Source organism: Ursus arctos, unplaced genomic scaffold, assembly GCF_023065955.2.
Source record: "Ursus arctos isolate Adak ecotype North America unplaced genomic scaffold, UrsArc2.0 scaffold_16, whole genome shotgun sequence".
NCBI lineage: Eukaryota > Metazoa > Chordata > Mammalia > Carnivora > Ursidae > Ursus > Ursus arctos.
Genome location: NW_026622830.1, coordinates 16,913,532 through 16,937,590, shown reverse-complemented (window position 1 = coordinate 16,937,590; position 24,059 = coordinate 16,913,532). Strand labels below are relative to the sequence as shown.

Genomic DNA, 24,059 nt, shown 5'->3' with positions numbered 1-24,059 from the left:
ACTGTGCCCAACTTCCTGACTTGGTAAACATTTCTAGAATCAAGAAGAATGCACCAGCATTTCCGTCTGCACTCTGCGGAAACTCAAAAGTGATATTCTGAGTGTGAGCGAGCCCCTTCCTACAGCAGCAGCGAGTCAGGACAACTGGTAAGGCACACGCCCAAGGATTCAGCCTGAGGGACTATTTATTAAGCACCTTCTATGAGCCAGACCCTGAATCTCCTCTTTAATCCTCCCAGCCTTGTTGGAGGTATTACTGCTGCTCTTCTTAGCAGAATCCAAATGTCAGCATGGCTCAGTAAATATGCAGAGCAAGGAAGTCCCTTATCCAGCTTTTCCGACTGCAGGTCCAGCATCTTTTCACCGAGACCCTATCCTCACTGCCTTTCTTTCTTTTCCGAAAGTAAAATCGCGTGCTTTAATTGTCTAGTGAACTCTGGGAAACGTTAGGATTTAGGAGCTTCCCCACATCTGGAAACTTCCATGATGCAATCTTCATCACTTCCTGTCCACAGTAAGCACCTCCAGTACACATGTGACCTGCTTCCATCCACCCACGCTCCCGTCAGTGATGTGTCAGGACTGGGATGCGAGAGGGGGTAGAGCTACTGTGCTCAGCGGTCCCAAGCGAATGAGAAGGAACAGCAGGAGAGGGCAGGGAGCAAAAAGCCAAGAAACATGGGGGCGCCTGGGTGGCTCAGTCATTAAGCATCTGCCTTCGGCTCAGGGCGTGATCCCTGCGTTCTGGGATCGAGCCCCGCATCAGGCTCCTCCTCTGGGAGCCTGCTTCTTCCTCTCTCACTCCCCCTGCTTATGTTCCCTCTCTCACTGGCTGTCTCTCACCATCAAATAAATAAATAAAATCTTAAAAAAAAAAAAAAAAAAAGCCAAGAAACATGGAGAAACCAAGGCCTCTGTGTGACTTGCTCCAGACTAGACGAGGAGATTGGAGAGGATGGTTTTCTTTTTACTTTTTGGCGTTCTCTCGACTTTCTGCCTCAAACATTGCTTTTATACTTAAAAAGAATTACGTAAATAAAGGAAATGCCAGGCTGAAAAGCACAGCAGCATGAGGGGCAACCATAACCCCCTCGTATTCCCAAAACTCTGCCACAGGACCAGACAAGAACAACGCAAGGGAACTAAGGGAGAAGTCGCTGGGGTTGAAACTGCCCGTCACCTGCCTCATGCCCGGGTACATTTTTGCAAGAGATGGTACAACTCTCCCAAACTCTGAGAACTAACCAGACATAATTCCCTCTCCCAAAATATGCACTGAAAAAGTAGAGGAAATTCTGGCAAATGCCAGGAATGTGACCTGATCGGAAAAAAAGTTGGCTGAAGGGACAGAAAAGCCTCAGAAGCAGCCCACTGCCTCCTCACTCCTCACGGCTAAGCAGGCACGTCACACCTAGAAAGAGAGCAATAAGGCTCTGGTGCGGTATTTTCTAACCTGATTTATTTATAACATCATAAACATTTCGATCTTTCTTAAATTCACAGTGACTAAGCACTACTAGGGGCTAAGTGTCTTACATTCCTTCTTCACTAATTCCTCACAAAAGCCTGTAAGGGGGGCCCACTCCTTACGACCTGTATAGGAGGAAACTAAAGCTCAGAGACGCGAACTGCTTGCCTAGCTTGGAAGTGGCAGAGCTGGGATCTGAACGCAGGCCATCGGGCATCAGTGTTTGGCCTAAAGACACCATGTGTGGCTCTCATGTGGGGTAACTACTCCCTGCCCCTCATCTCCTCTAGCACACCTATTCCCACATGTGGAAATAGGTGTGGCCAAAATCTACCTATGTGCCACCAATTTCTTAGCTGAGGACAAACAAGGAAAAAAAAAAAAAAGCAAAGACGTGATAGAGGAAGGAATGCTGTGTAGGGGGAAATGAGCAAAAACGTCTATGTTGCAGACAGACAGCTCTCCAGACACAGGGCTTTTCCTCAGACCTCCACTGCTTTGAACAGCCAAGAAATGTGGGAGTTAAGAAAGAAGACACTGAGCACGATGCCAGCACATGAACTCTACAGACCATCAGCTAAGAGGTGAGAGGATAAGGAAAAGTACTCAGAAAGAAAATAAACCTCAAAAGAATTGCGGGAACCAAACAAGGGCACCATTTGCAGGATTCAAAATGGCGCGAGAAGTGAACGGCAGAATCAACACTGCAGAAAAGCACTGACTGGGGTGAACAGGCTTGAGAAAATAACCCAGAGCACGAAGAAGGCACCAATAAAAGGACAGGAGGGAGGCAAACTGGGGAAGAAAACAGAGATCAGACAACGTACATCAGAGAAGTAATTGGGACGCCTGAAGATGGGAGCTCAGGGGACGGAACACAAATCCTATCCCAAGATACATCAGCTCACTTGCTGGGATGAAAACAGGACCTAAATCTTCAGACCGAAATGGCCTACCATCCACTTGACAGAATTTTTGAAAACTACAACAATTGAGCTACACGTTTTACTTCACAAAAATATTGGACATTAAGGATAAAGAAGTATATAAAAATCTAGGCAGAAAAAAATATGCTGATACATAAATAAACCAATCTGGCATAAAACCACCTCATCTGCCACTGCTCCCAAAGCCCAGACAACCTCTCTCCTGGCTGTGGCTGGTCCCCCCGTGGTCACAGCTGAGCTCCCAGGAGGCTAGATAGTTGAGAGAGGCCAGGGCGGGAGCTAGGGAAAGATGGGACAGGAAATGACAATGAAACAAAAGCACACAAATGCCCCAAATGTGCAGCCTCGGGCCCTGATTTCATTTCTCTCACCTCTGGTTTCCTTCCACCTATAACGGACGTGATACTGGTGTGCATTTTAGGAAGTTCCTGTGATGCATAAATGACAAGGTGTACAGAACACTTAGCCCAGGATGGCGTATCCTGGTGTGAGCGGAGCTCTCCAAATGAACCAAGAAATTAACCATGAAAAGTGGGGTAGGGATAACGACCCCCCACCATGTCCATAGGCGAATCCCTGGAACCTGGGAATATGTTACCGTCCGTGGTGGAAGGGACTTTGAAGAAGGTGAGGATCTGGAGATTTGGAGATGATCCTGGATGATGCAGGTGGGCCCAATGTACTCACAACGGGCCTCGTATGAGAAAGACGGAGGAGGGTCAGAGTCAGAGACCGGACATGCGGTGACAGAAGCAGAGGTCAAAGTGACGTGACTGATGGCTTGAAGATGGAGGAAGGAGCCAGAACCAAAGAATGCAAACAGCTTCCAGAAGCTGGAAAAGGTAAGGGAGTAAATTCTCCGCTAGAGCCTCCAGAAGGAATACAGCCTGGCCAACACCACCACCTTAACTCCTCTAAGACTCCTTTCTGACCTCTGATCTCCACCACCGCAAGGCAATAAATGTGTTGTTTTAAGCCACTAAGTCTAATCTGTCCCATCAGTTATAAGAAACTAACAAACAGCAAAGAGCCAATTAAGTGCAAAACATTCATTTTTCACATTTAGTTTAAATTTTATTGAGCGCCTGGGTGGCTCAGTCGGTGAAGCATCTGCCTTGGGCTCAGGTCATGATCCCAGGGTCCTGGGATGGGGTCCTGCATCAGGCTCCCTGCTCAGCTGGGGAGTCTGCTTCTCCCTCTCCCTCTGCCACTCCCCCTGCTTGTGTGTGTGCTCGCTCTCTGTCAAATAAATAAAATCTTTTAAAAAATTTATTTTTATGTGACCTCCAGTATTATTTTGTTTTCTTCTTAATGATGTCACATTCCAGCAGAATCAGAGAGGAGTAATGCATCCCCCTGAACCATTCACATTTTTCTCTTTAGTTCCTGAACCACCGAACTTTCTCCCATCGAAGGATAGGAAATTGCAGGTTGTCTTATAAAATCTCTGGAAAATAGGCCTTTTGATAATCACACTTGTCATATTGGGAGCAGGCAACAGCAGGACAGGAACAGGCAGGAGAGCCCAGAGCCATGATACAAAATGGCACTGCAATGGACCACCGGCAAGGAGAAATGAAGGTTAAGTGAGAGAAATGAAGGTTAAGTGAGAGAGATGAGCCCAGGCAGAAGGGCGAGTAGGTACTGAAGGTCAAGGCAAATGAGCAGCGACCCACGAACCAACCGAGATCAGGAGGGAGTCTAGAAGACCCGGCACGGTGACAGGCTCAGCTACCAGAATGCCATGGCAACGTGGAGAAGGGATTTAAGTAGAGAGACTGTGTAAGCAGCACAGGTTCCAACCATGGTCTCAGCCCCAGACACAGGCAGGAAGGAAAATGCAAGGGAAGAAAACAAGGGGAGGTTTCATCAAGCAGGAACAGACTCACGAAATCCAGGCTCACAGGCAACGGAGCAGGTTTGAGTGGGCACAGGGAGGGGTGGGGCGGGCAGGTGCCAGGAGCCCGAAATGGACCGCAGCCCAGAGACAAGGTGGAAGAGCAAATCCTCCTAAGCGAGACGCCAGGTGCCACATACATGCACGGGGATTCAAGTGCTAGGGTGCTGGGAAAGAGCAGCAGGACAGCAAAGAGAAGTCAAAGTCCTGGGAAAGGCCAGAGAGAAGCATGACATGGATGGTGCATATGGAAGCCTGCGGAAGAATCTGCCAGGCCCTCCACCTCACCATTTCCACATGCTCGGAATTTTCTTTTGGTGGTTGTAAAATGTTTCACGTGTAAGTATATCCTTCCACTGAAATTTCGGGCATACTTCTTTTCTTCTTTCAGACCTACATCTGTCATTCTAAAATGGAATCCTCTTCTAGCCTCTGTGTGTCTGGGGCAAATTGGAGAAATTTCCCAGGGGGCATGGAGAGAGCCAGACTCCCCAGAAGCAGAGTCTGAGACTTGGTGACCTACCGAGTGCCCTCAGGATAAAGGGGATGAAGGACAGTGAGGGAAGATGCTGCTGAGGAAGGATGTGGTCAAAACAGCGCAGCCTGACTCCACAGGACCTCGAGAGCCTGACATGTACCTGAGTTGATCCCAGCTCCAGGCAAGGAGCTAGCATTGGTCCCCCATGTCAGCCAGTCACTGGCCACGGTCTTCCGGGTGGGGAAAGAACGAAACTGTTCCCATTTGCCCCAAGGCAGTTCTCTGGGGAAGGGGGAGCTCTGAGCCTTTAGCAGCCAACTGCACAGTGCCGTAGGGTTGGGGGCACTGGCTCAGAAAGGTCATTGTCCAGGACACCGATAGCACCCATTCTACCAAGCGCTTTCCTGTCTCTGCCTCCTCCTATGGGACATTATACGTGGGGTCTCCTGAAGTCCCATGAGCCAATGCCTTGAGATCTGCCAGTAGTCTGCTGCCCAACCTGTTCAAAAAGGGCGGGGGCAGGCTGGGAATGGACTCCGCTGAACACTCGTTATGTGGGCAAGTTCGAGCACCCCTGCAATAACACACTGCTTCCCCCAAAAGTCAACATATCCCCCATGAGTCAAGAGTTCCATAACTAAGTGAGTTTGATAAATATTTCGTTCCCCCTAGCAGGATTTGTCTGAGCATTAAGTAAAAGTCACATTAACATTTTTGAGTACGTAGCCAATGCCGGGCACTGTGTTAACTGGCTTACATGACAGAATGCACTTAACCCTTTAAAAATCTCTGTGAAAGTGCTTCTCTGTGGATGGGTCCTGGACCCTCAGCATCACCTGGAGAGCTGCTGGAAATGCAAATTTTAAAGAGAATCCCAGGGCTGATATCCATTTGTAGACACTGTTTATTGGGGTTGGCAATCTGAGTCTTTCCTCTTCCTTATTCTATTATTAACAACACTGGGAATGTACTCATTATTCAACAAAACATAAAATGAGAGAGTATGGAGTGTGGAAGGTTTATAACTTCTGCCCAGAGGAATTTACAGGCTGGGTTAAAATCCCAACCAAATGGCAAAAAGGGTCAAGTATAAAGTTGAGTATTGAAGTAGCATGCTTCATGGTGGACAACAGGGTCAGCATGGAGAGAGCTATGCTCTTAGAACAATCCAGAACACTGGTGCTCAAAGTGTGGTCTGCACACCCACTACGGGAGCACCCCCTGGGGAACCTGTTAGAAATGCAAATCTCCAGCCCCACCCTAAACCTATTAAATCAGGAACTCGAGGGATGGAGCCAGTCTGGTTTTAACAAACCCTCCAGGGGCTTTTCATGTACCATAAAGCATGAGAGAAGCCCTATTATTACTCTTATTTTACAAATGAGGAAACTGAGGCAGAAATAGGTCAAGCAACACACCTGATGAATGGTAGTTCTCAACCTACCCTGCTTACAAATCCCCTGGGGATCTCATTAAAAAGGCAGATTCTGACTCAGTGGGTCTGAACCAACTACATGGGCAGTAGCAAGTCCTTATATGACTTCGCTGAGGGACTGAATTAGCATGTGGACCCAGGTGATCCTATTCCAGAGACTGAGGCCTTCCCATTCCATTGCACAACTGCCATTCCTATAGGACGGTGCTCGGTTTCACCAGGACTCTGTGAGCGGAGGGTAGAGAGTGCAGTGTTCCAGAAACTAATTTTGCTTATTCAAAGAACACCAACTGCCATCTTACAGGAAATGATGGCTCCAGAGAATACAGTCTGGGAAATGCAGTGACAGAAGCCCAGATGCCTAGCTTTCTGGAAACCTCAGTGGTCTCTTAGTCAGAAATATCTACGTAAAGACGCACTGGCCAAGCATCCTCCCCCATTCTTGGCTAACAGACTCTCCGAGTACATTATTAAGCAATGGCACACGGACAGGCTATCAGGTTCAGGCGAGGTTGTCTTCATTCAACTTCATGAGTCTAAAGCAGTGGTTCTCAAAAGTCAGCGGGCATTGGAATCACCTGGAGGGTGATTCAGTAGGTCAGGGGTGAGGCTAGTTAATCTGCACTTCCAACAAGTTACCGAGGCTGATGCTGCTCACTTTGTCCTAGGTCTCCAAGACGTGAAGGTGACTGCCGTCTTAAAGCCCTCAATGGAAAGTAAGGAGTCAAACCGCACCTCAGAACACACGAATGGAAACGTTCCTTAAATCCAGGCCACCTCCTGCGGTTGAGCGACTGGTCACTGCACCAAAGATGCCCAGCCGCTGGTGTGCCACTCAGAGCCAGCTCACGCTCTCCTGGCAAACCAGAGTCCAGACCCGCCGGCTGACGGAGTCCACTTGGAGGATTTCTTTGCCCAGACGCTTTGTTCGCCAAGCTCTAAGCTCATGAGGATGCACCTGCCCATAAGGTGAACCTTTTGTCCAACGCATCTATCTGGGGGGACACACATTCTCAACTGAATGAAGGCACTGTGAAACTTAAGAGGTGGTCCTGCTTAATCCCATCTTACACCCCTGCCTCTCCCATCGTGGCAACAGCTTCTGCTGAAATCTCTCATTGTTCTTTCTCTTCTTTCATCTGCTTGTCTCTTTTTTTAAAACAACTCGAATTCCACCTTTCCTTAGCTGCCTTTTTTTTTCTACATCATTTGAGAGTCACACACTTTGCAAAAAGAGGGGCTACAAACACCCACGCTTTAATATTTCTGACCCTAGCACACATGCATCCTTACAGCCCCAGGCAAGACCTATCTTCAGGAACTACCTAGAGAAGAAACCGGAGAAGCACCTGATGCCACGGAGAGTCTGCTATTTTCACACCACTATTACAGCGACGGAGGCATCTATAATGGCCTCGCCATTCTGCAGTTCCCCCTCCCCTCTGCTCCTGTGTCATGGCATTATTCCTTTCACAAAGAGATAAGACAGAGCCTGCAAAAATGGCTGTCATTATTGCAGAGAGAGCACGCAGGCTTGTAATTCATTTGTGATTGGTCAAAGTGGAAACGGTGCTGTCTTTAATAAAAGGGAAAGGGTGTGCAAGAGACAGGATGCCTGTTTCACAGGAGATGCTTTAATACAGGATCCTGGAAGCCTTCTCTCCTGGCTAGAAAATATTTAGGTTCATTTGTAAATGAATATTCTTTTCACTTCTAGTCATACCGCTTCAATGGCATGACATTTGGAAACTCACTAAAACCTGACTCATTGATTCTCTTAAGACCATAGTTGTACCTCTCTGGCAGTCTCTAAAGAATAGCTTTTGGTTATTTTTTATTAAAAGTTAAAAGAAATGGAAGTGGACATAAATCATTTTTGATTAGCTGTGCAGAAGCCCTCCCAAGGCCCCCCCACATGCATGGCTTGTCTGGGGTTGCTCTCTGGGTTCAGAGCTCCTGCGGAGTGTGCAGAGTCGGGAGGGTCCTGGATTAAGCCCCATAGGGAGTGGGAATCCCTGAGCCAAGAGGATGAGCAGGTGGTGAAGGGCCAGCAGACGTGCCGCCCCCGTGTGGCACTACCTCCCTTTGGCTATTTCCAGTTCCCCCCTCAGAACTCCAATCAAAGGCCACTTCTTCCAAGGACACTTGTCAGAGAGATACTCGCAGAGATGCTCCCAACAGACCCTTCTCTTCCCCTGGTAGTCTGGTCACATTTGTGCTGACATACTGAACTCCGTGTTAGTTGCTTAATGTCTCTGCTGTCAGAAGATAAGCCCCCTGAGGACACGAAGCAGGTGCACCTCGCTCACCAATCTTCCCCCAGCTCCCAGGCACTTGGGCCTGGAAGAGCTGAGATCAAATCCAGAGGTGCATAGACTGAGGGTGGACTGAGGGAAGACCCCTAGGAAAGTGTATCAGGAAGTGAAGGAGGAAAGAAAAAGTGTGTGAAGGGAAACTTCCAGGTGCAAGTTGGCTATTGTCCTCAGAGATGCGCTGCACAGGATGACAGAGGAGAGGCCCATGCATCAGGTACAGAGGAACTGGGGAGAATGCAACCTCCCGGAGATCAAAGCCCAGCTAGATTTTCATCCCCCGGGTTGCCCTCAAGGAGCTGTTTTTTGATCTAAGGTACCCATAGGTGAAAAGAAGGAAAGACAAAGTATGTGATGGTTCCATGACTGCAAATGCACTAACAACCACTGAATTCTATTATGGTTTATAAATGATATCTCAATAAAGCTAACAATAAAAAGTTGGGGATTTCTAAGCACAGGGTTCCCCCCCTGTATGCAAACCTGGCCCAGATCCACCCCACATCATTCTCACTGGACTTCGTCAGGGGCGGGGAGAGGTAGGGGGGAAGGAGTGGGGACAGGAACTGTGGCAAACATGATGGCCATGCTACCTGCTGTGTAGTGACTAATGAAGTCCTTTGTCTCTGACCCATGAGTCACACCTTCCGCCAGCATCTATGAAACTGTGCAAGCAAACTCGGTAGCCTGCAAAGAAGTTTCAGACCTTTCATGGTTGTCAGTAGACCGACGTCACAGAACCAAGAGGACAGGAAGATCTCCAAGGAGAAGCCATCAGCATCACCAAACACCAAAGAAAGAAGAGTCAAGTACAAGGAATCATCACCATCACGACCACCATCGGCTTCAGCAACAAGAAAATCACTAGGGACCTTCACAAGGGCCACTGCTGGGAAGAGTGGGGAGCTGAAGAGAGCCACACTGCAAGCGCAGACATCACGTTTAGGAAATGTGGCTAAGAAGGGGAGAAGTAAGAAGGCAACTACATGGGGGCAATTCGAAAAAAAAAATTCCAAGGGTTTTTTTATTTTGATTTTTCTTTGTAAATTTGAGAAATACAAATCTCTAAGTATCTAGTACAGTGCAAATTAAAGGTGTGTAAATATGTGCTAAATGATTTTTTTTCTACTAGGAAGCCACCTTTAAGGAAGGAAGGCTGGCATGGTGACCTAAGTGTCAGGTCTACGAGGTGACCATGGAAGGACACTCAGGATGAACCACGTGACACAGACATTCCAATCCTGCCTCCACAGCTCAGGACCTATGGGACTCTGGCCTGTGGGGCTCACTGACCCCCTCCAAGACTTAGTCTCATCTACAAACAGGGCTAAAAGTAGCAATTCCCTGAAAACTTGGCGATGAGAATTAATTCCATCCTATGTGTAACCAAGCTATCAACGTTCACAACTGTGTTATCATCCGTTGACCACTACTGTTTAGTTGTGCTGTGGCCACTAGGTTTCCAAGAGCAGTCCCACATGGAAGGGACACCTGGTACAGACGTAGGCGGGAGGTGGAGGAGCTGGGTCCAGCACATGCCCAGCCCCAAGCCAGCGGCAGGCTTTCAGGGAGCAGGGAAACAGGTTGACCGGAAACATCGGCTGCACAAAGGACTGACACGTCTGCTTATCTCGTCAGCCCTGGTGTGACTGCTGCCGAGCTGATGCGCTCACAGGGCAAGAGCCTTTTCCTGCCAGATCAGGGTCTGCTCCCGGTCCAATGCCTGTGATCTGTCTAAACACATATGCTGCCCCTACTGAGATCTGTGCCAGGCGTTTGGACTCATGGCCTCATTTCTGTGACGCGTCAAATGTTATTTGTTGTACGAACCCACAGTGAAGCAAATCCTTTGTAGGGATGCCTGGAAATGAGCCCTGCAGTGGGGCTGACACGGCCTGCTCTGGACCCATGGGTCACAGTCTTCCATAAAGACCAGGTGCCACACATGGAATATTTCTAACCCCCCCCCCCCTCGGATGAAGGGTAACTGCTGGTGAGGAGAGTGTGAGGGAAAGCGGGGCAGCGGGCGGTTCTGCTTCTAATTCTGCTGGGCCTCGTGGATTTTTTTTCCCCTGTTTTTATTAGTTACCTATATTCATTTCAAAGTATTTGGGTGAAACAGAAAAGGTAAATATCCAAAGCATACATATCTACCATCACAATCAATTACTAAGTGTCCTGATACGTGTCTTACAGTGTTAACGTATAATACTATTTATATAAGTACGGATATATTTGTGTGCATAAATATGCATTCACGTTTATTTTGATAAAAAATATATTGAACACATTGTTTTATAACCTGCTCTTTTCACTTAGACACCTATTGTGAAAATGGCATTCAATATACTTCTAGAACCCGATATTTAGTGACTGCATTCCAGCATTTACTTCCTCAGTCCCTTCTGCTGGGCGTTCAGGATGTTTTCAGGTTTCATCCTTTTGAATATACTTGCAGATACATTTTTTTCTCCCTCCGGTTATTTTCTCAGGTAAATTCCCAAAAGTAAAATTACTTGTTGGAAGAATATGTACATTTAAGATTTTAGCTACCTACTGCCAAATTACCCTCCAGAAAAGATGCACCCACGTACACATTTCTCCCTGTGCTGCACTGATAATCCGTCAGCACACCTCCACCTCGCCGTACCCTGAACATTGTTCTTTTTTTGTTTAAAGGGCTCCCCAACCTGTAGGCTGCTTTGCTCACTGGACATTCCAGGCAGAATGGACACCATCTACTTGCTTAAGAAATGCTTCAAAATTGTACGTTTGGGTTGCTCAGGCCAAGGTATCATGTAAGGAATTAGCAAGTTATGAATGAAGCTCTTTCCACCATAGACCATGGCATTAGACTCTTCCCCTCAAGGAGAAATCACCCCCAAACAAGATGAGCTTGTTGATAACTTTCAGGGGCCTCTGCCAGCCTTTTCCCTAAAGGACTAGTATTGTTCTAGGCTCAGGGATACACGTTTTTGCATAGATCCCACCCACTGATTCTTAGGTAGAGTGTGCACTGTAATTCCATGAAAGCTGGCACCAGCAGCTGGGGTTTCTAAAGGGCATATAAAGTTTCCAGGAGAGAGTAAAACAGGGGTACGGGCTGGTCCTCCTTTTTAACTTACCAATTTATGATCAGAAAGCACGTAAGGACAACCAAGCTATAGTGTCCCGCTCTATGGAAAGGAAGGCAAGCATTCTCTACGACAGAGACGATAGGGATTTATCTCAAACTAGAAGTCCACCAACCACTCCCCAAACATTGCCGGAGAGAAGGGGCACGGACATACTATTCTGGAAACAAAGTCACTGGCTTTATTTCCCTGACTTAAAACTGGTGGATAAAAACGTTTTCGTCTTTGGTGACCAACAGTGATTCCTCATTGTCTCCTGGAAGGTACAGGAAGAAACAGCACTGGTGAAAGGTAGACACTCGGCCACAATACACCTGTCTCGCTGATTTTGGGAATTTTCAGACTGAGTCACAGAAGCCCTGATGTATGGAACAGAACTCTGGCCACTCTGTACACTGTTCCTCCAGGCGCTGGGACAGAACCAAAGCAGCATCTCATGAGAAACGCACTCCTGCCTCTGCCCGTGTCAAGCAGGGTGCACCGGACTGAGTGGCAGGCAGGTGTCAGGACAGGTGCCTCATAATTTGTACAAAGGCGTGAACTTACTTCCAACCACACTGCCAAATATAAAGCCTGGACTTAACTAGCCAAGCAGGCATTTGCCCGAGAGCACAGTGTAAAACCACCTACCTCCCACTATTTCCTGAAATACAGATGAGGGAGACAATATTTCTGGTGGCTTCCTTAAAGGAGTAGCTATTGAAACTATTCACTCACCAGGTATATTTAAAGTATCCCGGGATGGAGACAGATGAGCAGAGAGTTGGGGACTTTTGTCCTATCGCATTGCCCCACCCCATCCCCTCCCTCTTTGACCACCTGCCCAAACTGCTCTTGCACAGAGCGCCAATACGGGAAACGAGCCTGTGAAACTCGCTTGTGTGCCCTCAATAGAAAGAACACCGTTCCTTACATCACACGCTGTTTTCTTTATGAGGACTCCTGGGAACAATTCCTGTCTGGCTTCTGTGCGAACAAGTTAGAATGTTCCCGAGCAATTGGTTTGTTTTATCTTGTGGACACTCTGAACTGTTTATCTGACAAGTTTCCTTTACGCCACTAGCGGCTGTGGTGCTGTGGGTTCCGCCCGTCACCCGCCAGCAAGCCACAGATGTGGAGAAACGCAGTTTTAACATTATGACCAGCTCTGCAGTTGTGTTCCTTTCCTCCTATCTCCCGCTGCCTCACTTTTAATTTATGCTATCTTGTCACGCTTTATGTCCCATTGTAAGCCACCTGAATAACGTTCTGTGAAATAAGATTTGGTTTACATTGAAAAGGAGGCAAATAAGGTGTGGGAGAGCTCCACACCGTACGTTTCCATCTATTTTCTCCAATACTTCTATTACCTTCTAAATCCTTCCGCTGATAAAAGCCAAGGTTCAGGACATGCAACTCAGAAATGCAGCAATAATCATCACAAAATAATTGGAAAAGCTAAATAAAGGTGTTGAAAATATTGTGATTGTTCCTTCTCAGTCTCCTGACCCAACTGAGGCAGCGCCGTTGAAATGACAAAGCTTCGGAGAGCCTGATGTGCAATAGGAATTACAACTGAAAGATTAATTAACACAAAATACTTGAGTGACACATGGAAGTTCACCGTGATTCTTGTGGTCTGCAGGCAGCCCAGGGAAGCAAGAGGGTCAGGCACTACTATGACTTTCATTCTACTGCACTGCCACGGAGCGAGGAAGAATGGTCAGCCACAACAGGTGCTCTTTCACTCAACTGCAGGAAACAGGTTCAAAGGCAAGAAGAGAAGCGATACCATGAGCTTCCATCCAAGTGTGCCGAGATGGCCGGGCACAGACTGGGGACCAACATCTGAACTACGTCAGCCCCAAGAGATGGTGGAGATCTTTCAATAAATGAGGGTGGAAGTAACTGGAGTTGGCATCTTCCAACCAACATTCCTGTTGTGTTGAAGCGCGAGCTCTGCTCTCCACGAAGCCTTTCTGCAATGTTGCAAATGTCCCGTGGGCACTTGTCCACCACAGCAGCCACTAGATGCACGTGGCTACTATGCACTTGAAGTGAGACCAGTGTGACAGGCATCTAAGTTCGGAATTTTATTTATTTTAATTAATTTAAACGTAAATTGCCACTCTAAGTTTAACAGGGTTGTAGGACACAAGATCAGTATCTGGAAGTCAAGTGTATTTCTATACACCAGCAGCAAAAGTCAGAAATGGAGATCTTTTTCTACCAAAAATATCAGACACCCAAGGAAAAGTCTGACCAAAACATGTGTCAGACCTATACACTGAAAATTACAGTGAGTGCTGAGTGAAATTACTGTAGACTTTAAATAAATGAAGAACTATACCATGTTCATACTCACAAAAGTCATTATTGCTAAGATGTCAGTTCTCTGCAAAAGTGATTTATAGATTCAATGCAATCAATCCCCATCAAAATCCCAACAGGCTTTTCATGTAGAAGTTGACAAAGGGATTCTAAAGTCATATGGAAATGCAAACGACCTAGAACAGTCATAATCACTGTGAAAAGGAAGAACTGGAAGACTAACAATACCAGATTCAAAACTTGTTATAAAGCTTACGGTAACCGAGTCAGTGTGATAGTGGCATAAAGACAGACAAAGAGATCAATGGAAAAGGATCAAGAGCCCAGGAATAGCCCCGTACCTCTGTGGACAAAAGCAGCACAGCAGAGAAAGAATGCTCTTTTTCAACTAATGATGCTGGAACAACAGAGATCTCTAAATGCACGCCAAAAGAAAAAAGAACTTCAATGCATACCTCACACCATATGCAAAATTAACTCAAAATGGGTTACAGACCTAAATGTAAAAGCTAAGATTATAAAATTTCTAGAAGGAAACAGAAGAAAAAAAAAATCATTGTGACCCTCGGTTAGGCAAAGATTTCTTAGAAATGATGCCAGGACAAGATCCAAAAAAGAAGAAAATGATAAATTTGATTTCATCCAAATTTAAAAATTGCTCCTCCAACGCTACAATTAAAAGAACGAAAAGACAAACCACAGATAAAGAGAGAAAATATTTTCAAAGCATGTATCCGACAAAGGATCTGTATCCAGAACATACAAAGAACTGCCAAAATACAATAATAAGGAAAAAAACAATAAAGGAGAAAAAAAAAAAACCTGAAACAGACATGGCACCAAAGACGACACACGAATGCCAGCAAATGAGCACATGGAGAGGTGTTCAGCATCACTGGTCCTGAGGGAAAGGAAAACGAGAATCACAAGGAGGTACCACTACACACCTGTCAAATGGCTCGAATTAAAAAGAACGACCATACCAAGCACTGGCAGGGATGTCGGTAAGCAACAACTCCCATCCGCTGCTGACGGGAAAGCAACATGGTACAATCACACGGAAAAGAGCTCAGCGGTTCTTTTAAAAGTTATACATCTACCAGAGGGCCCCGCCATTCCAATTCCAGGCATCTGTCCAAGAGAAACGAAAGCGTTTGCCCATACATCCATTCAAGTCCGTGAATGTTCACAGCAACTTTTTTCTTACATTTTTTTTTGAAGATTTTATTTACTTAAAGAGACAATGAGAGAGAGATCACGAGTGGGGGGAGGGGGGAGCAGACTCCCCACTGAGCAGGGAGCCCGATGCGGGGCTCCATCCCACGACCCTGGGATCATGACCTGAGCCGAAGGCAGACACTTAACCAACTGAGCCACTCAGGCACCCTTTAGCAACTTGTTTTTAAAAAACCCATAACTGAACAACCCACATGTCCATCCACAGATGAATGTATAAAGAAATCATGGTATCTTCATACAATGGAATATTACTCAATAACAACAAAATTTTAGATAGATAGATAGATAGATATCTATATATATACACACACACACATCACAGATGATCTCAAAATAATTCTGTTGAGTGAAAAAAAGAATACACACTGTGTGACTTCATTCATATAAAATTCTAGAACATGCAAATTAATACACAGTGGACCCTTCGACATGGGGGTTAAAAACCGCAACCCCACTACAGTCAAAAATCCACTGTATGACTTCTGCCTCCCCCCACAAACTGAATGACTAATAGTCTACATTGACCAGAAGCTTTACCAATAACATAGTCAATAAAGATATGCTTTGTATGTCTTATGTATTATATGCTGTATTCTTAGAGTCAAGTTAGAGAAAAGAAAGAAAATCATAGGAAGAAAATCATAAAAAAGTGAAAATACATTTACAGTACTGTACTGTATTTATTAATCAAAAAAATCTATAAGTGAACCCACCCAGTTCAAACCCATGCAAGTTCAAGGGTCAAGTGACAGAACACGGATCAGTGATCACCCGGAGACCGATGGGAGTAAAGAGGGCAGAAAGAAGGGATTTCAAATGGGAAAAAGGAAACTTCTGAGGATGATGGATAGGTCTAGTACCTTCACTGTGATCACAGTTTCACAAACATACACACATGAAAACGTATAAAATTACCCATTTTAAATACTGTATCTCAAACCTCAATGAATTTGTGTAAAATAAAAAACAATACCAAAATATGTTCAATAGCCACGTGTGGTTACTCACTGAACAGCACAGGTCACCTTGTGCGCTGTCCTACCACTTGGTATTTCTACTCTCACATCCATGGGAATATCTCTGATGCTGCAACAATTTGTGTCTAATTCTGTGTCCCATCCTCCCCCCGCTTCGCCCCACTGAAAGAGATCCTCTCTTATCTTGCTTTGAAAGTAACGCCAAGGAGCAGACCTAAGAGCAGAACAGATTCAAACTCAGAACATCTCGCTGACTTTCCTGAGAGACTCGTTCAGCCAAAGAACACATGGCTTTGCTGGTGTAGTGAAGTTTTCTGGCAAAGGGTGATTTTACCAGACTTTACAGAACGCTGTGGAGGAGCATTATGCGTCAGACAGGAATCTGGTGGACCACTGGGTAGTTAAGGTCCCTCCAGTGAAGATTTCATGATTCCACATACGCAGAATCTAAAGTATTAAGTCTGTCTTCACCCTGGGAGTCTGGCCTTAAAGGACAAAGGCTGTTAGAAGACAGCTTGGAAAGGTCGTAGTTACAAGTTCTAGTTCTGGCACTTTTATGTTTATGATCTTAGTTTCTCCATCTGTGAAATGGGTATCCTGATGCCTACAAAACAGAATTAGAGCAATGATCTAACAAGATCACGGAGGCAGAGTATCACCCAAGGAGTAGAGGGACATAGAAGCTATCCCCTCCCCTTATGCACACCAAGCCCTTCATCCCAGCACACACTTTCTTCCCTTACCAAGGGATGGGCAGGTGTGAGCAGGGGGCCACTCCCACCCTTACCTGGAGCCAAAGTTTGTCATGCTGAGACCACTTCCCACCAGCGATGCACTGAAAGGTGGCATTCTGCCCCACATTCACCTCGACGTTTTGGAGCCGCAGAAAATGAGGTGCTTTTCCTAGGAGAGAAACCAAACAGCACGTGAGGACTGAATTCAATAACCTGCGGCACCACTGTATTCCCAGGGCCTACAACAGTGCCTGTCATATAACCAGCTCGATCCAGAGCTGCCACCCACATCCAACCCACAGGATGAGCGCTGCACAGGGTGGAAGCCACACCTGGGAAGCGGCCTGGCACAGCGAAGAGCTCCGGCTGCTGGCTCGCTTACTGTGAGCGAGGCGCTGCTGGTTCTACGAGCTTTACCTGATTGCCTCACTTAAACCTGCCAATATTCGTGGGATGGGTGCTAGCTCCATTTCACAGATCAGCAAATGAAGGCTCTGAAGACTTACATAGCTCAGCACAATCAGAGAGCCAGAAAGTGAGGGAGACAAGACATGAATCCAGGTCTCTCGGAGCCTCAAAATCCCTATTATTAGCTTCGGGGCAATACTGGCATGTTGGGAAGGAAAAAATTGAAGGGAGGGGTCATGGGGAGGATTCACCAGCGAAAAGTCCTCGCTCTAGCCTGAGTGAGCAAAAAAGAGGGAAGCCGAAGCAAAGCACCTGTGAGCCTGAGACCCACACGCCTGGCCTCGGTGATGATGCTTGTGAGGAAGATGATGAAGAGGGCAGAGCGAAGGAGGGGAAAAAGGTGGAGGAGAAACCCAGGAGCTGTCATTCACACAGGGCTCGCTGTGCGGGGTCCCCACACGGTAACACACTGAACCCAATGAGGCTGGTGGAGGGATCGTCTCTTACAGTGAGTGAACTGAGGGACAGAGAACTCAAGAAGCAACTTTCAGAGTCCACACTCTGAGCTCTAAGCTGCAGTATCTCCCAAGGATGGGAGGGACGTGGGACATCTGCTCTGGGGACTTGGCACAACAGGAAAAGGGACTTTCAAATAAATGAAACTCACAGGGTCTGTGAGCAATCATCCCAGAATGACACTGTTTTCTGTGGGGTCATGGGTTCATCTCTTTCCTTGTTTGTGGAGTGAGGGTCTCGCCTATTCGAGCCCCCCAGAGACGCACGAGTTGCTAACCCATGCCAACAAGTACGAACTTCTTCAGTGAGGCACAAAAATGCCAAAGATCGCCTAGCGCATCAACGGAATCACTGATGAACCGGACAGCCACTGCCCCGCGATGAGACCAAATGAACAGTTGTTAAGAGGATCAAGAAGGTTCAACAAGGGCCTCTGGCCATCTTTTCAGACAGAGTCCAATACCCAGAGAGACAAGTAATAGCAATAATATCACTTATCTAAAGCTCCAGCAATGCCAGGCGCTGTGATAAATGCTTTACATGTTTTATCTAATTTAACTTCCTAACATCCCTGTAAAGCAGACAATGTTACTATTCCCCTTTCAGAGAGGCAGAAACCAAGGCTCAAGTTGGCATGAGTAAGAGACAAACAGAATTCAGCCCAAATTTTAGCCCCAAAGTCAACATTTAAATGGCACATTCCCCAGTTGCCTGCGTAATGGGAGGTCAATGACATCACCTGGACCCCAGGGTTGAGAGGAAAGGATTGCAGGCCAGGCTCTGCTGACTGAAGGCTCCTCTCATTGCTCCCAAGTATTTAATCATGAGTCATCCCCTTCCTTGCCATTTGTCCCCATGGCCTTCACACGTTGAACTATGGGCTCTACCAATGTGTGTCATGACATGTAGAGCTCAGCCGAAGCCAAACCTCTGGCATGATTAGGCAGACTTGCTGTGTGAAAACACACCCGCTCAAGCTCTCAAACAAAGGACAACAGCTTAGGGACCCCCTTGTGCTACCTTCAGGACCTCACTGCTCAAGTGGCCCCAAGCACTGAAGACGCAGGGGAGACCTCTCTTTGTGGGCTTCTCCCAACTGAAGATTCCAGCATCTGGTCAACCTGACAAACGTCATGCTGCTTTGATTGTTTGAAATTGTTCCCGTTTGGCTTTCCTGTATCATTTTATAAAGTTATTTTTGGAACTACCAGTTCAAGTCAATTCTTCAAGTAGGACTAAGAGTAAACTTTCTAAGTCCCTTTATGCCCCAGGTTTGATAGAGAGGGAACATCCACTCCATGCAGGGAGGGAGGACAGTCTTAACTCCAGTGTTGGGAGGCTTTGTGCTGGGTTTCACAAAGGGACGTCTGTCCTTACCCTTGGGGACACTGGGCAAATGGTTTAACCTCTGGGATTTGTGCAATGAGAAATGGATCTTCTCTGGATCAATGTCTCCTGCTTGCTTCTGACTCCCGGCTTCTCAGCGGCCGACCTTTTGTCTGGATTCTTTCATCTTCAGACCCTCTTCCTCCCTCCCTTCTAGGTTCAGGGGTAGAGAATTCAGAGGCTTAACGGCCCCTAGGGTTAATATTCTGGTGAAACATGGATGGTTTACAGCAGTGAGGCTGAACCAATGTACCCACAGGAGCCAGTTATATAAATGAGTAAAGTGGCTCAGTTATAAAACAAAACAAAAACGAAACACCATCTCCTGCTCCATCATTCACTTGCCCACTTTTGATAGAGATTTTTGTAAAATAAGGATTTCGAGGTGCCTGGGTGGCTCAGTCGGTTAAGTGTCTGCCTTCAGCTCAGGTCATGATCCTAGGGTCCTGGGATCAAGCCCCACACCAGGCTTCCTGCTCAGCGGGGAGTCTGCTTATGCCTCTCCCTCTGCCCCTCCCTCTCACTCATTCTTTCTCTCTCTCTCTCAAAATCTTAAAAAAATAATAAAATAAAGATGTCTCTTTCTATAAGAACAGCAACATTGCACGCACAGTGACAACTGGTATCTGACAGCAGCCTCAGCACTGAGGAGAAACTAAGGAGTGGTAGGGCCTGAGGAGAAATGGATAAAGACCCCATGACCCCTTGAAAGGGGGCAGCTGTTACTCAAATCCAGCAGAGAAGGCCACTCCAGAATACTTTGCTCAGGGCAGCCAGTCGTCCAATTTTCCAACCCAAGTAAGCAATCCGATTTTATGTGAAATCTCTCATTCTAAAATCTTAACTAAATTCCATTAAAACACCATGCAGAGTTAACAAAACACATCTGCAGGCAAGCTCTTCTCACGTGCAGTCCCTGTTTGACAGCTCCTATGTAAGTCACCTAGAACAATTCCACTGGCCAGTCCTGCCTCGTCTGGCTTCATAAATCCAGGGATGCCCCCACCCCTCCAGGCAGCAGGCTGTGGATCACATGACTGCTAGCCCTAGATCAAGGTTCCTGACACAAGAACTTACCTAGAACACCCTCTTCCTGCTTAGCCCTCTGTCTATATGCCCTTACTCTTGTGTCTGCTCTTAGAGCCCTGGCCTCATTCCCATCTCACGACACAAGTCTCTCTCTGGGGAGCCTTCTTGTGTTGGTGACCTGTTCAGGCCACTTCTCTGAGCTCCTGGCCTTTCTGACCTTCCCTCTCCCCCTCTCTGCCCCCCCCAACACACATATACATATACACACACACACACACACACACACACACACACACACACTCTGGTCCACTTCTGAGCCCTATGCTCTCTCAACTGTGATTTTCCTCCAGCATCCACAGCTCGGGGAAAGAATTTATCCTTCCAGCTTCCGCTTGCCAACCGGGGGCCAAACACAGTTGACCTTGGGGCCCAGCCCGGCCTCCAGCTTGTGGTTTTAAATATTCCACCCTCACTCCCCACTGAGACCCAGCACCCCCAAAGTGGGATCCCGCTGAATGGGGTTAACAGCAAACTGGCTGTGCATTTGGGGCAAAATGCCTTGATGTTGGTGACATTTAAACTCCTGCCGATGTCAGTGCAGCATCTGAAGACACAGTATTGTGCCCTTTATCTCGCTCTTTAAACCTGACAGCGCTCAGTAGGAAGCCACGCAAGTGAGGAGAAAGCACAGTACATACATTAGAAACGTGCTGCAGACGCTCCGTGGGCTCGGTGACATGGCCCTGCAAGGTTGTGATTGGGGGGGGGGGGGGGGAGAGTTTAAAAATTCTAAAAGTCAACTTGGGAGCGAGAAACTTGGGAGACCGGGTGGAAAATTTGGCTGACGTTTCTCATGTGTGGTTGTAGCTGCGGTGTCCCTGCTCACGGCTGACACGGTGAATGACAGCAGAGTGGTGACTATGACCAAAATACTTTCAGGATCCCACAAAAAAATGTTAAATGGGCTATAAAATATAGACGAGAGGCTTCAGTTGGTAAGCGAAAATAATTTCCTTTGAGTATTATGCCTGTCTGTCGGTCGGCGTTTTGGAAGCAGCAAGGCAACCATGTGAAGTCGTAACTTCAGCTCAAATCTATCGAGAATACAATTGCAAGTCAGGCACTCACCGCCACCCCCGCACCCCCCGGCACCCGCCCTGGAACTTCTGGAATATTTAGCAGAATCGCTTATTGATAAGTGCTGACCTGATGTTAATAGAAAAAATGTTTTGGATGATGGAAGCGGAGAATTACAAAGCCTCAGGAGAATGTGTTGTTTCTCAATATACTTAAATTTTTAACACCCACGGGTGAAGTCATAAATGCATTCATATGAAGGCTTTGGAGGGCAAAAGGCATGGTCAGTGCAAAGGATGGTTCAGAAGCCACTAGCCGTACGCAGGACTCGCGATCCCCCAGCCCCCGCAGGACGCATGCGTGGTCGGCACGCTGGAAGGCATCACTCAGGCTCCACAGACTTACAGCACCCCAGCCTGCACCAGCCAGGGGCTTTAGCCACGAATCCAGGAGAGCGCCATTTTGATGCCTCTGGCTCCCAAACTAACCCATCAAATAGGATCAGCTGAGTCTATCTCCTAAATGTATCTCTCACCTGCCCACCTCTCTCCTTCTCCGTGCTTCACTTCCTCATGGCACTGCTCACCAGCTGTTACGGACTAAACTGTGCCCCCCCCCCAAAAAAAAAAAATTCATATATTGAAGCCCTACTGCTCAACACCTCAGAGTGTGACTGTATTTGGAGATAGAGCTTTTAGGGTGGACCTTAATCCAATCTGTCTGGTGCCCTGGAAAGGAGAGAAGGTTTGGGCACACCGAGACCATCAGGAGCACGTGTACACAGAGCAAAGCCGGTGTGAGGACAGAGCAAGGCAGCAGCCACCTGCAAGCAAAGGACAGAGGCCTAGGGGAAACACCAACCCTGCCCTCGTCATCCCGGACTTCCACCTACAGAACTGCGGGCAAATAAATTTCGGCCGCGTGAGCCCGCCCAGCCTGTAGCATTTTGTATGGCAGCCTTTGCGACTAACTCACCCTCTGTTATAGATCATATAATTACCTGTTTCATTTCCAGTGTCTTCCATCTCAATGGAAGCCCACGAGGGCAGAGAATGAATGTGTCTTACTCCCATAAACCCAGAATAGTGCCTGTCCTAGAGTACACGCTCAGTAAACACACGCTAAATGATGAATGATGTCTCTCCACCAGCCTGGGCCAGGCCACCTCCACCTACCTCTTCCATGACTCCAGAACTTTCTTCCTGATCAGTCTCTGGCTCCTCTATTCCCCCCCTTCAACTCATTCTGTGCAGACCAGCCAAAGTGATCTTCTAAGTATTTAAATGAGATCAAATCAATCCCCAGGACAAATCTCTCCAGGGGTGCCTCCTCATGCTTCGATTAAAGCCCAACCTCGAAACGCTCAGCCCCTTCGTGGCCTGGCCTCAGCCTCCCTCCCTAACTTTCACTCAGACCCTTTTCCCCTGTGCTCCCTATACTCTGGCTACTCTGGCAACACTTGTGAATTCCCACCACAGGGCCTCTGCACCTGCTGTTGCCTCTGCCTGGCCGGCCCCCCTCCCTAGATCACCACACAAGGGACTCGGGTGTCAGCTCAGACCACACGTGCCCAGACTTGTCCCCTGCCCTCTCTACCTAAGGAGCCCTCCCCAAACCCAGCCACTCACATTTATTCTCTTCACTGCTCTATCACTATCTGAAATTATATTTGTTACTACTTAATATTACTTATTGAGTGGCTTTCCTCCCTCTGCTGCTCGGCTAAGTTAACACCATGGAGACAAGGATCTAACCAACTTGATCACTGAAGTATCCCCCGTGCCCAGTGCGAGTTCCTGACACATAGCTAATGCGCACTAATTTATCTGATGAGAGAAAGTAGGAGTGAAGAGCCAGAGTGGATGTGAACTGGAGAAGGGGCCTTGGCGAGGCATCGCTCAACTCCATAGGACTCAGGAGCTGCGTGCATAGGCCCCTGAGGACTCTACGCACCACCAGGATCTGTACATACCGTTCAGTGGAATTTTTCCAATTCCAGCTGCTATCACAAGGGTCCTCACATTTTGATTACTGGGAAGTTCAAGCCCAAGCTGCCGAAGAATCGAGACTAAACTATGCACTGTGTTCCCATTACCCAGGAACACAGCCAGAGTCACATCCTTCTGAGGTGTAGCCTATGGTCCATTTGCTGGCTAATTGGATCTCAGCAATTCCATAACCATGCAAACCACATTCCTCAGCAGGAGGAATACAAGGTCATCAGGAGAATCCTAAATTCAGGAGCAGCCCCAGTGAGGGGGACAGACTCCAAGGTGGGGGGCCATGAGGCTTTAGGGTGGAAGGGCATCCAAACACCCTTCAGAGAACCGTTTCCCATACGGACTTCTCAGAGAGAAGGAAGCATTCGGCTTTAAAGGCAAACTAGTGCTTGGAGTTAAGGTGGAGTTGAGGTTAGAACAAGGGACAGGGATCAGGTTGGGCCTCACAACAGAGGTGAAAATTTCCACTGCATGGCCGAGGGGGATTACTGGGACCCTCTTTCCATGAGGTCTGGTTCAGCAGGCATGACTGCGTGGACAGACCCACCTAAGGAAATCCCAAAGACTCAGCAAGTAACCCAGAGGGCAGGAAACTTAGGCCAGAGTAATGAAGAAGCTGGTAGGATCTCAGCCTTCCTGAGAAGCTGGCTGGTTTTTTGGGAAGAAGGGTTCCCTTGCACAGACACAAAACACAACGATCCCAAACACTGCC

At 47.3% G+C, this 24,059-nt stretch overlaps 1 protein-coding gene across 2 annotated transcripts in view; it reads right to left on the bottom strand.

The window, feature by feature from the left end:
- The window catches only part of PTPRT (protein tyrosine phosphatase receptor type T), a 1,022,164-nt gene that overhangs the window by 645,871 nt on the left and 352,234 nt on the right, over positions 1-24,059 (bottom strand). For both annotated transcript variants that reach the window (XM_044385622.3, XM_044385623.3), the window contains exon 5: positions 16,985-17,100. In XM_044385622.3, the coding sequence (XP_044241557.1) occupies positions 16,985-17,100 (116 nt within the window). The remainder of the gene's footprint in view (positions 1-16,984; positions 17,101-24,059) is intronic.